General features: G+C 39.4%; 1 protein-coding gene across 1 annotated transcript in view; it reads right to left on the reverse strand.

Annotated features, from left to right (window-relative positions):
* Positions 1–288: 288 nt before the first annotated feature.
* LOC127647917 (serine/threonine-protein kinase SBK1-like) overlaps positions 289–13645 on the reverse strand; it is a 19143-nt gene continuing 5786 nt past the window's right edge. The window contains exons 2-4 of the mRNA XM_052132442.1: positions 10302–10523; positions 7081–7283; positions 289–4253 (exon numbers count right to left, since the gene is read on the reverse strand). Coding sequence (XP_051988402.1) covers positions 3399–4253; positions 7081–7283; positions 10302–10473 — 1230 coding nt within the window. The 5' untranslated portion in view covers positions 10474–10523 and the 3' untranslated portion in view covers positions 289–3398. The remainder of the gene's footprint in view (positions 4254–7080; positions 7284–10301; positions 10524–13645) is intronic.

Below are 13645 nucleotides of genomic sequence, written 5' to 3' on the forward strand. Positions count from 1 at the left end.
TTTTGCTTCAATAAATAACAATATAATTTAAAATATGTATTTTGTGTTTACTTTGGTTGCCTTTTTTTATGTTAGATTTTGTTAGAATTATTTTAACAATTTAGTATCAGATATACACAAAAACATAAGAAATCATGATGGGGCAAATACTTTTTCAGAGCACTGTATGTGTGTGTGTGTATATATATATATATTATTCTGTAATTACACACTTGTGATTGAAAAGCAGCTGACTGTTATAATGCTTCAGAAAAGACACACACTGCATTCAATACTTTCAGTGTTTATTTCTACAATGTTTCTCCAGAGTAATATTAATTCATGCAAATATTTCTGGAAAACACAACACATTAAGATGACTAGTTTTACTTTTGTTCTCTTGAAGAAAGGTTTTAATAATTTTTGCAGGTTAAAATGTTTCTCAGTGCAGCGCTGAACTTCTACATTAGTTTTATATCAGCGCAAAAATTAAATAAATAAATAAAACAAAAATACTTTATGCACTGCACTTTACATGACTGTTTGCCTACAATGAGGTGCACATTCAGCACATGAAGTATTAAAAAAACATTTTTTTTATTTTCTTTTGGACTCCATTGATAATTATGTAAAATGTTGTAAACTTGTGCTACTTGAAAGTATGACTACACAATCATTTTCACAACTCTAAATGATAGTACAGATACAACCTCCTTTTACATAAGACTTTCTGTAATATCCATGCAAAATGACAAAGTTCCCTTTCTAAGATTTGATTACACCTTTTTATTTTTTTTATTTTATAAGGTCAAAATGACCTTTGCTATCTGTCTTGGAACAAGAGTACGACATTGAAGAAATGTCATCATAAATTAAATAAAGATTTTAACAATGAAAACCTCTTAAATTGCACAAGAACTTGTTCTGGACCAGGGGGTACATGTCACTTCATTGGCATTTTTGAATTATTTGAGCTAAATGTAAAGTATTCAAGGTTTAGCAGCAGGTAAAATGTATATGTAATCAAGGGCCCTAATAAAAGGATAATGTGCAGATACACTAGAGGAAGTTCATTCCCTGGCCCAAAGCAGCACTTCTATTTGTCATGGAGCACAAATATGACATCATTCAACAGCAAACTCGACTACGCTTGATTTTTACACTTCAACTGAGTAATCAAGGTGATCTCATTCGTATTCATACATAAAGTGTAAACGTACATTTGGATAAACACTGAAATGTAAAATATCCATGTATTGACACCATCTAAAATGTAAACCCTTTTAAGCATGTACAACTTTAGGGAGGTATAAATCTTTATTCCGAGTCCTCTGAAGACTGGTCTGAACTGGAACTGCCAGAACATTTTCTATGGTACCACTGCAGATGAGTGAAATATGCAATCCCATCTTGTTTATAAATTTAGATATTGGAAATATCTAAACATTTACAATATTTTAAATAAAACCTGTGAATTCAATATTCTGTGAAATTCAACAGAATTGTTTTTTTTTCTTCTTTTTCTTTTAATCCCCCTTTTCTCACCCAATTCCAACTACTTAGTAGGTCCTCTTGGTGGCGCAGTTACCTCAATCTGGGTGGTGGAGGACAAGTCTCAGTTGAGACCGTCAATCTGCGGATCTTATCACATGGCTCGTCGTGCATGACACCGCAGAGACTCACAGCATGTGGAGGCTCATGCTACACTCCACTATCCACACACAACTTACCACACGCCCCATTGAGAGCGAGAACCTCTAATCGCGAACCACGAGGAGGTTACCCCATGTGACTCTACCCTCCCTAGCAACCGGGCCAATTTGGTTGCTTAGGAGACCTGGCTGGAGTCTCTCAGCACACCCTGGATTCAAACTCGCGACTCTAGGGGTGGTAGTCAGTGTCAATACTTGCTGAGCTTCCCACGCCCCAACAGAATTGTTAACATTGTATGTCTCTAAAGTTTTACATTTTAGATTCTGTCAGTATATTGCTATTGTACGTTTAAGTGTCATTCCAACTGTTTGAAAATGTACATGTGCAAGATCCACACTTTTCATACGAATACCAGCAAATAATAATAACATCACGGTGGAGTAGTAAAAGTGAGTGTTAAACATTACACAGTGAATGGTATACCTGAGAAATCCATAAACACTCAGTAGCAAACGTACGTCACCGAAACATCTGTGAAAGAGCGTATCATCTGAAAAGCACTGCGTTCTACTTTAAGCATCATATTTGTGAACAAACATCCAGTTAACATTTTATTAATATACTCAGAAAACATGTAAGAACATGTTCGGAAAACATCTACTAAATATTGTAACATTTTAGCATCTCTGTGACATGTCTAGACTTTCTTCTTTTAGATGAAACCGAAAACTCAAATGTCTTGCCAACGCCAATGTACTATCAGGGATCAATCTATCAATGGTGCTCAAAAAGAATGCCAGACGAAAAGAAATAAGCAGTATATTATACCTGTATATTCTTTTCATAAATGTGTTAGCATGAAATGGCTGAAGAGTTTTTGAACTGTGTTTCTAGGAGCAATGTTTCAAATATCACCCTTGATCTTCTCACTGCTAAATTATAGGATAAAATAGGCATACCATTTGGGACATGTTCATTGCAGCTAAAATGGGATATTTGGCAACTCTAATTACTATGTTACCTTGAACAGATTTATGCGCATCTAGCATTCAAAACTTACTAACAGGCTTCTGGAATTAGTTGACATTTTGTTGTACATGTCGGTTTTGGTTTTATAGTGAGCAAACTGAGTTTTGACAATGCAGTTTCATTGCAAATGATTCAACTTTGTTATTTTACAATATTAAATAAATAATGCAAATGTTAGAGGGTAAAAGAACCAAAAATAAATAGTAAAACACTTAAAAAGTAACATAAGATTCCAAAGTCCTATCCACTGACCACAGGGATACACAAGCACGAAACAATAGCACCACAGTTAACACTGTGCTTCCGAAACAATGTTAGTCTCCACTAATAACTGTTTTTGCCATGTTTCACATATGAAAAATCTGATTGTTTTAAAATCTCTTCTGAGTTCAATAATTTTCTTCGCCAAACATTCAATATATTGCTTGAAATTTTCACAGAAGAGGTTCTCCTATTCTTCAGAATCTTCTTTCATTTTAGACTGATTATATGTGGAAAAATTGGTCGAGATACAATTGTCAGATTTTGGTGATTGTCTTTCACATTCCCTCTGAAACACTCGTCAGAAGGAATAGTTTCAAGATTTCAACTATTCTTGGGATACTCTTAGCACACTTGCGCCGAACATCAGCTACAGAATTTCCTTCTCAAGCATTTGCTCCTCAAGAACTTGAGTCCCTCCTTTTATCTAGTCATCCCAAGTCTATGTGCAAGGTGGGTTTGTGCCGGTTACCTCTCTACACGCATATTTCAATTGGCGTCGCCGCTAGGATGCGACTGCTGTTGCCATTGTTGTCACGGGGGCCGCGCTCATAGCCAACAGTAGAGGAAGGAGAGCTGTTTGTAGATGTTGATGAGTAGTGTGCTGTCAATGGGTCCATGACAATGCCCCCTTTAGCTACCCCACACCCTTGTGACAAGCTCTGCTGCTTCAAGCGGTCCACCAACTCATCTTCTTCTGAAGAAGAGGAGCTAAGCTCAGCCTGACATCCATTTATGACCGCGCCACTGTTGCTGTTACTCGTGCAAGTGTGGGTTGTGTTGCCGTTCTCTGTGTCGAGCATCCAGCAGTGGTTGAAGGAGCTGAAGACCTCCTTGATGGAGCATCGGCGGTCCTGCTCGATAGATAGCAGGCGCCGGAACATGCGGAGTGCCTCATCGGTAAAACGGCGCCACTGTGAAGGCACGGCGCTTGTCCGCCTCCGCCGCTGTTGCCAGCGCACAAACTCCTCGTAGAAGGTGTCGGATGGCAGAGCCTTTTCCCAGGGAAAGTTTCCAGTGAGCATGCAGAAAAGAAGGACACCGAAGGCCCAGACGTCCGTGCTGTAGTCTACACATAAGCCCTCTTGCCGCCCGGGGTCACACAGTTCTGGTGCAGTATACGGGATGGTTCCGCTCACCCGCTTCATTGGAGAGCCGGCCCGGCGTGTCATGCCAAAATCTGACAGTTTCACCTTCCGGCACTCCTTGTCAAAGATGAGGACATTCTCTGGCTTTATGTCACGGTGTACCAGCTTCTTGCAGTGCAGGTAGTCCAGTGCAATCCCCACCTGGTGCACGCAACGCTTGGCCACACTCTCAGGCAATCCCACCTATGTACAGGAGAGTGGAGAGAATGTGGAATTAGATGCAAAACCATTACATAATGGAGATTTTCAGAATTCACACAGACAGCCAAATCAGGAGCATTTTAAGCCCCCGCAGAAGAAAACCTGATCAGCCTTAAAGCCAACTGAAGTCTTATTGTAGCTCCGCAACAAGTTTGCAGGGAACATAAAGTCCTCATTGATTTCCATGAGACACTTGAAACTGTCAAAAGACCAACTGTGAATTTCACTTTTTAGCTGTGGGTATTACAGTCCGAACAGAAAGGAAGAAGCTTAATTGTGAAAGTATTATTGGTGGTGTTTGCTAAGGCAAGCGTCATTATAATTATTGCTCATACTTTTTGCTCACACCTTTGCCAGATGTGATGTGTTAAAGTTACAGGCAATAAAAACTATCCCTTTCATTTACTGTAAATCTGAGATTTTGTCTTAACCTGATGCAACAATGGCCCTGTTAATACAAGGTGTTTCGATTATTTATTTTTAAAGCCATAAAAAGTCGAAAGAATGAGCATTTACACCCCAATGTGGTCACATGCACTTTCAACCACTATTGACAACCTCCGAATATGGTTTAATAGGACAAATCTTAGACCCTGTTTACTCCTGTCTTTAGCTTCGTCCCATTTCAAACAGATTGCCCAAATACTTAATATCAGGTCTAAACAGGGCCAGTGACAAGTGACAAGTAACAAGATATTTTGTCAGTCACTTGGTTTCTATTTCTGCAGCGTCACCCTCACTGTACTCTCCTTGGTCCAAAATCCTGCTCCTCATAACTGTACATTAAACATCAAACATGATCTAATGGACTTGGGTCACATCACGCAGCATTTTCATTTTCAGACAGATAAATTACTTGTTGCTGGAACATTATCACACCATGCCTGGTTCTGACATCGAAACAAAACCTTAACTCAATGCAATTGAACTTTGAATGTGAATGACACCTCAAATTGTGTGGCTTAATGTGTATCACTTGTGATAACTATTTGAAAAATAAGTGATCAGACTTACAAATTTGCCTTGTGTCCTAAAAGTCCTTAAAATATCTGATAGATTTATATTAAAGATCTGAGACATATTTAGGGAATGGAATGCCATATAGACAAGTTGGTGGGCTCTTTTGACTTCAACCATCCAGAATACCCTAGCAACCACACAGCAACGCACTAACAACCACTCAGAACACCTTTGCATGGTATTATAAACAATCAGTTAATCCAGTGTTTTCAAACCACTGTGCCACGGCAAAGAATGTTCAGCTGTGGAAAATTATAAATTCCACAAAATAAATCAATAAATGCATAAATAAAAAATCTAATAAAAAATATTCGGGGGTCGGACTCCCGTTTGATTGATTTCAGCAGTAGTCAATTGCGTGATTGCAACCACAGTCCTACCGTGGCTGATCGTTTGATTGGTTACATCTATGGCCAATCGCATGCTTGGCTACAGCAGCGTGTGCACTGTGTCCGACAGGAATGTTGCTTGAACTCTGAAGAAGAGGCACTCGTGAAACTTCTCATTTGTAATGGGCAGAAGAGCAATGATTAATGTGTAAAAGTGAGTGACGCTTATACATGTTAAGGGGCTTTTACGTGACTCACATCAGTGCTGCTGAATAAATTATGAAGTGACGGCACTTTTCACCAAGTGTTTTTCCACACATGTTTTTGGTTAATAATTAATGTCTTTGAGAGTGCAAAGCAACAAGAAATATTTAAAAACTGTCCAAATTTGTGGATATATATTGAATGTCTCATAATTTATTTTAATAAATATGACCTTACCGTTTCTGAATATCAGAGACCCCAGTTATTGAACTTATTTAAATTCACCAAGAAAACGCTTCGACCTAAACATAAACGAGTCCTTTTATTACTTTCTGCTATCAAAGCAACTGCAAGCTTTTTTATCTATCTTCCAAATACATGTTTTCAATGTTTATTGTGCACAGCTCATGCTTTTTACATGACAAACTCGTAAAATCGCCCCTCTGTGCCGCTTTCTGCAACTCTTGTCATGTGGAGGGCGATGCGGCGCTTGACGCTGGCGTTTAATGGAGCGTTGACGCCTCGACTCAACTCACGTGAAATGCGCTTTATAATGACGAAAGAACATTATTGAAACTCAAAATGATTATTATTTATCTATTAATGTGGTCTTTTCTGAAAAAAGTCACGCTCAGTGGTTTAATAAAATGATACCATAGATCTGCTGTGTTTATAAATCTTATACTATATAAGGATGTTAATGAAACTCACTAAAATATAATAGTCTATTATTAGACTATTGTTGTGTTTTTGGTTGAAAAATAATGCTCAAACTGAAGGAAGACTAAAGATCTGCTTTGTTTTTTACTATAAAGTCACTTGGTAGATTTCAGTCATGAACGACTCAAAATGATTCACTGACTCACTCACAGCACATTAGACGCTCATTTGTCGCCACCTAGTGGCATCTCAAGAAGGGGCGACTGAACCAATCAGTTAATACAATTGAACAAATTTGTGACACAGAAGCAAGCCTCACCAAAATATTCTGTGCACGCAGTGGTATTTTTTATTTGTAAAAAGTGTGCCGTGGCAGAAAAAGTTTGGGAAACACTGAGTTAATCAAGGTAGGATACAGAAGTGGCAAAATACCTTAACAGAACCAGAATGATCTTAATGCTTCCATTTAAGACAAAAACGTTAGCTAATAAGCATGTGCACATAAGAAGTAGCTCATTATTTCTATTAATATGTCAACATACTACGGTATATTATCTAGAGGTTCAAGCTAGGACTAGAAGCACACATTCTCTCACCTGGGGAGGAATGATGTCGAAGAGATCGCCTGCCAGCGCATATTCTTGCGCGAAGATGTAGTATTCATCGGTTTCAAAGGCGATGCCAAACATGTTGATGATGAAAGGACAGGGTGACAGGTAGAGAGAGATGCTGTACTCCCGCAGGAAACTCTTCAGCTTGGTGGTTTTCTTGCGCAAGAATTTCAGGGCCATTTTCGTGCCTGGAGGAGAAGGGAGAGGTACAGGTTAACATTGCTTGGCCTTTAAATCATTCCTGATTATCTGTAGATATTGACACTGTAATTTTGACCCCAGAGTTTACAAATTTAAATGTAGTTTAGTCATGACAACATTTGAAATACATTTTGGAGTATTATAATTGATATGACAAATGATATGCATATTAGCACACAGTTAAACAAACATGAAGTCTAGACAGGTGGTGCAGGGGAGGAAGACAGTTTCAGTGAGAAAAACTCAAGTAGCGCGACAATCCAGCTTAGCAGCCAACAATTGAGGACAATTTAAGTGCTAGACAGAGGAAATATGTACGTTGATTGGCTAAAAGATTACATGACAAAGGAATATCAGTTTGTGCCAAGACTAAACATAAATATAAAGTTTTTCCCAAATATCATAAAACCATAAAAAGGAAAAGGTTCCTTTAAGGAACTACAATGGAACCCTGCAACTACAACTAGAAAGTGGTGTTTCCCTTAACTACTCTCTATTTTTATACATTTTTTTGGCTGGTAAACGTCTTGCTTCTTGGCTTCTTGCTTTCGAAGACATCTTAAAATATCTGTCATTGAGCAGAACCAATATCCTGTTAATGTACATTACATGGCTTGGTGGCATATGAAATAGCCAAAATGTCATGGTGGCACATGAAACGAGTTCTGCTGAAGCAAGCAGGATTGTGGATTCCAGGAACTGCCTTCACTGTGCACTGCAGCGTCAATCTTCTGAGTAAGGCCAGTACTTGGTGTGAATGATAAATGAGGTGTAGACTGATGGGACTTTGGATGCTGACAGATGGTGTGTTTTGCATCTCTTTGAAATCGGAGGGATGCACAAGCCAAACAGAGGAATTTCTCATGATGCAAAGCATCAATACTCTTCTAAAGACAAACGTAAACATCTACATCAGATCATATGAATGTCCTGAAAGTCATTGAAATGTTGTATTTGGAGCAGATGGTTGGTGTTTAGGTGTGACTTCATGAATTGTCTACGGTTTTCCAAGGACAGGTATAGCAATAGGCAGGGTTGGGAACCAGCAACCAGTTGTTATTCAGAACCTGCGCTGTTTTAAAACAAAGTACAGGATCATGAAACAATCAGTTTGTTCACATGTAATATGTCAAGCTAGCATACTGTACACTTGGTGCACATGGCTCTTTGGAGCAGCAGCAATACACAAGTTTTAGCGGTAGATTTGCATGTTTGGGGGTTTGTGTTTTGCGTTTTGTGTTATGCATTTGTGCATCTTTTCTGCTTTGTTGGGGGATTATATTTATGTCTAATTGTGCAGCAGAATGTCATGCATGGTTGATGCAGCATGTCTTGTGTTTATCTAACTGTGCAGAAGCAGCATCAGCATGTACACATGCTTATCTCAATATGCAGTAACATGTCTCCATACGTACTCTGCAGTAGCAGCAGCATGTCATGATTTTATGTGTTTTTGTTCATGTCTTTTATTTTGGTAAAATAGTTCCATGCCATGTTTGTTCCTGTTTCATTGTCATGTGATCTTGTCAGGTGTTTCCCATGTTCTTGTGTCTTGTCCCCATTGGTTCATTGTTACATTACTTGTTAGCAGTCTCGTTATCTTGTTTAGAGTTCTGTGTGTTCATTGGTTATTATTGTCATTTGTTCTCCCAAGTCCAAGTATTTAGCCCTCATGTTTGCCATAGTCCATCTTCGAGCATTGTGAATGTATCATTGTTGGTGTACAGCGTTCCATGTTAAGTTTATAGCCAAGCCAAGCCAAGCCAAGCCAAGCCAAGCCAAGCCATGCCATGCCATGCCATGCCATGTCAACTCTAGTCAAGTTGTTCATGTTTATGTTTGTTCTCAAATTTGGATTCATGTTTGGGATATTCATCATGTAAATAAACTGCACTTTGGTTTTTCGCACTTATCATCGTCTTTTCATCTACCTGTTGCCAGCCTCGTTACACAGCATTAGCAGCTTAGCAGATCTAGTCCAACAAGACCAATATCCTATCAACATGTAATACCCACAAAAACATGCTAAATCTCTCATGACTGAAATTATATTTTACAATATTTGCATTGTGAGCTTGAATTCTAAGCTTATGTGATAAGAGAGGAAGACTGGATGCCGCAAAACAATGCAAAAACAATAAATAGACAACATGTCTCTTACTGCGCTGTCCTCACTGGTTGCGTGCAACAAATATACAGCACAAACAGTGTGGTTCGATTCATGTACAGTCAAACAATCTAGACAAGTATATCAACTCTCACACACTGAATCAGTTGTTGGGTAAGATACTCAAAGAAAGTAATCCACTACAATTTACTAATTACTTCTCTAAAACTGTAATCTGATTACATGCATTTAAAATGTAATGTGTTCATTACTTTTTGACTTAAAAAGTAATTACATTACTTCAACCAAATACTTTGTAATCTGATTACACCCAACACTAATAATTTATTTATTCAAGTACTAAAAGAAGCATTAATGAAATCGTAACGCAAATGGGCTTAAGAGGAATCAGAATTGGAAACAGATTAATTGAATTCCTTATGATTCCCATATGGGAAGTCATGCCTCAGATTATCATGTATTGCTGATTTCAGAGTTTCTCAGTGACATGCACTAAACAGCACATGAACACATTAAGTGTGTGAGTAAAATTGTAATTGTATCATGGATATCCTGTATAAGGTACTTAAATATCTTTAATCATTTCTAATAAACCAAGCTTGAGATGGTGGTGGTGTAGTGGGCTAAAGCACATAACTGGTAATCAGAAGGTCACTGGTTTGATCCCCACAGCCAATATCCTATCAACTATCCCCACAGCCAATATCCTATCATCCTATCCATTGTGTCCTTGAGCAAGGCACTCAACTCCAGGTTGCTCCGGGGGATTGTCCCTGTAATAAGTGCAGTAAGTTGCTTTGTATAAAAGTGTCTGCCAAATGCATAAATGTAAATGTAAGCTATGAGCATTCTTTAAGGTGCATCACCTGCTACCTACCTCTGATCTTGTGGATGACCAGGTCAACTTTGCCGTAGGTGCCCTTGCCGAGCTCCCTGATCACGTCATAATATTTGTTGATGTCCACCCTCTCCAGATTCTGTGCGGTGATGAGCTGCAGCTCATCAATGATGTCAGTGGAGGAACAGGACGTGTGAGCTGAGGAGGTCATTTCTTCAAAGGGTAGGGCTAGTTACCACAATGATGTGATGATTTAGAAATCTGAAGGTAGGAAAGAGAAAAAGAGAAGAAGATTCAGAAAAGATGAGACACTTTCAACTACTTGAAATCTTAAAACATTTTACTTCTTCAAACTATATTTCTGCAAACAAAAAAGCATGTTTTCTTCCTAGAGAACAGAAAAGTTCCCCTGATTTAAGAATCTCCCATTGAATAGATCCTAAAAGAGTCAATTTCACCTTGCACAGAGAAACATGATTGCATCGGACACACTTTTCCCCCATCAGCAAAGTTACAGAGATTGATTTGGCAACTAATACAAACGAGTTCTTACATAACCTTTTGCATCCTGCAGCACACTGCTCTTTGTTATGAGGAGGTGCTTTCATGTGCACATCACAGTATCTGACATGAGAAGAAAGCCGAGCTGAACAAAAGATCAGAGGGCACAGACCCCAGTCCGCTTTTTAACAACAAAATAACACAGTTCCACATGGCTATTTACATCCACACCACAAAACCCTGTTTAAAAGGCATCAGAAGACAAATGCATAACACAAGTTCACATTTTTCAGCGAATATTCACTGTATTGGAGTTGAAATTAAACTGAAGTGATCATAAAATGAACACAAAGAATGCTGTTGTTACAGTCATCACATTGAATACCAAATGCAAGGAAACTGTCCAAATATTTTCAAGGATAAAGTTGTTTTTTAGTGGTGCTTGCTAAGATTAGAGTTTAAACTAGAATTTACTCGAATGGTGCCAAAACAAAAAAACATCCAGTGAGTGGCAGTTCTGTGGACAGAAATGTGTTGATGAGAGAAGTCAACAGAAAATGTCCGGACTGGTTCTAGACAAAGTCTACGTTAACTCAGATAACCGCTCTGTACAACTGTGTTGAGAAGAATATAATCTCTGAATGCTAATCTGAGTTGCAGGTTGGCGCTGTTTTGGCGACACAAGGGGGTTAGGGTTAACACAATACACATTATAAAATGTATATAACTCTTTGACCTTTATATATATATAGAAACACTAAAATCTATTTGATAACAGAAAATATATATTTTAAACATTTTATCCATTTACTAGACTGTCGTTAGAACAGACACTATTGGCAGATGACCACATATGTTAATCAGTAGTTTTTAGCCGATGCCTATAATCTCAAAATGGTCATATATCAGCTGATTAATTAGAATAATTCATTAGAAACCACACAGAAGACCTTTGCAACAGCATAGCAATGACCTGGCAACCATCTGCAACACCCTAGCATTGTACCAGCGAGTTCTGCACTGGCAAGCACTTCTTAAATTTTCTTCAGTATATACAAAAATCTGTATTATCACTCCAAACACCTGTGTTTCAATCATGTGTGGAAAAACAATGAATAGTACATTATGAAAATTAATTAAACTATTCATATATTACATTTCATTATGAGCAGCTGAAAGAATGCTCAATGGCAATATCTGCTCATTTAACAGACTGCTAGTGAGATTTGTGAATGACAGTCCTGCCAGTGCTCATTAATGTGTTGAATGAGACAGGATGTCAACACTTCCTGTACATCAACACCATCTGTGGAGATCTGAATCCGAGAGAGGGCGAAAGAGAGAGAAACAGTGAAAGAGGGACATTGCATGGATCTGCCAGAAAGAGTGTGTTTTTGGCTACTCATTAAATACTTTAGACTCCCTTGTGTGAACAGTCACGATGCACAAATCTAGATCAGTCTGCTTCCCATCTAAAGGATAGACACACAGCAGATGAAAGAGCATCTATGTCAGGTAATTGGGAATTCTTAATCTAATTCAGAACTTGAGCGTGATGAGGAGGAGGGTGTGGCCTGGCCGTGAGGAAGCACGCCTGGCACTGATCTCAGCCAAGAAGGGGATAAAGACGAGCCGGAGGGACCAGTTTGAGAAAGAGAGAGACACACACACGCAGACGGTGTGAGTGTGTGTTTACATTAATATTTGTCATTAAAAGTTTTGTTGACTGTTCAGATGGTTCCCGCCTCCTCCATGCACCTCCTTCCCCATTACATTGGTCCCGAAACCTGGGAAGGAGGAGGGATGTGCTTTCGTGGAGTCCTCGCCGCTGCCGCCTGCCAGGGTACAGAGGAGTAGCTGCCGGCAGCCGGGAGTCAGAGGAACCGCTGCCATCCACCAGGGATCGAAAGACTCGCTGCCGAACCGCAGGGGAAGAGTGGCTGTCATCCGCCACAGGGCGGAGGAGTGGCTGAGGACCAGGTGATGTCGTGTCCGGGGAACAGTGAGCGAGTTTCCTCTCTCCTCTCTGTCTCTCCCCTTGCTCTTTCCCTCTCCCCTCTCCCTCCCCTCATCTCTCCCAATGCTCCAGAGAGGCAGGGAAGACCTACTGGCTGAAGGATGGCCGGAAGGGCAACACCTTCCCTCCAGGAAGGGAGGGTAGTATGCCATGCCGGAGGTTTCCCCGGCCTGAGTTGGGCGGTGGAGGAATATGATGAGGAGGAGGGCGTGGCCGGGCTGTGAGGACACATGCCCAGCCCTGAATTGTTCTAATCAGCTGGGAGGGGGTTAAAAATGAGCCAAAGGTGCCAGTTCGAGAGAGAGAGAAAGAGAGAGAGAGAGAGACGTGTATGTTTGTGTGTGTTTAAGTTTATTTAAACTGATTTATTTCATTACAACTTTTGTTGAGTGCTCGGCTGGTTCCCGCCTCCTCTTCGCCCATCCTTACCCGGTTCATTGAGCCTTAATTGTTTCTACCAAATAAGGAAAATTCAGTCCTTTTTAATCTTTCTCATCTAATTTTTAGCTTGAAAGCCATAGTCATTATGAAATAATCCTAAATTCAGTCATGAAACTCTACATCAGAGATAGTCAACTGGTGGCCCGCCAGTCACTTTTATCTGGCCCTCTGACTGATTTTTATAAAATCATGTTGCAGTCTGAGACATTCAAGCTCTCTACAAACAAATCTCAGCGGTGAGTTTATACACAGTATATTATATATGTAATATATAACAATATATATGGAAGGCATAAGAACTGTAATGTTCCCTTTTACATTTTCTCATTTCAAGAGTCAAGAATGTGGAAATTTCCACTTAAATAATAAATTTTCTCCAGTGGCCATTGCAATGAAACAGTCCTTTAAATAGTTTGACCTCGTT

Source organism: Xyrauchen texanus, chromosome 8, assembly GCF_025860055.1.
Source record: "Xyrauchen texanus isolate HMW12.3.18 chromosome 8, RBS_HiC_50CHRs, whole genome shotgun sequence".
Classification (NCBI taxonomy): Eukaryota; Metazoa; Chordata; class Actinopteri; order Cypriniformes; family Catostomidae; genus Xyrauchen; species Xyrauchen texanus.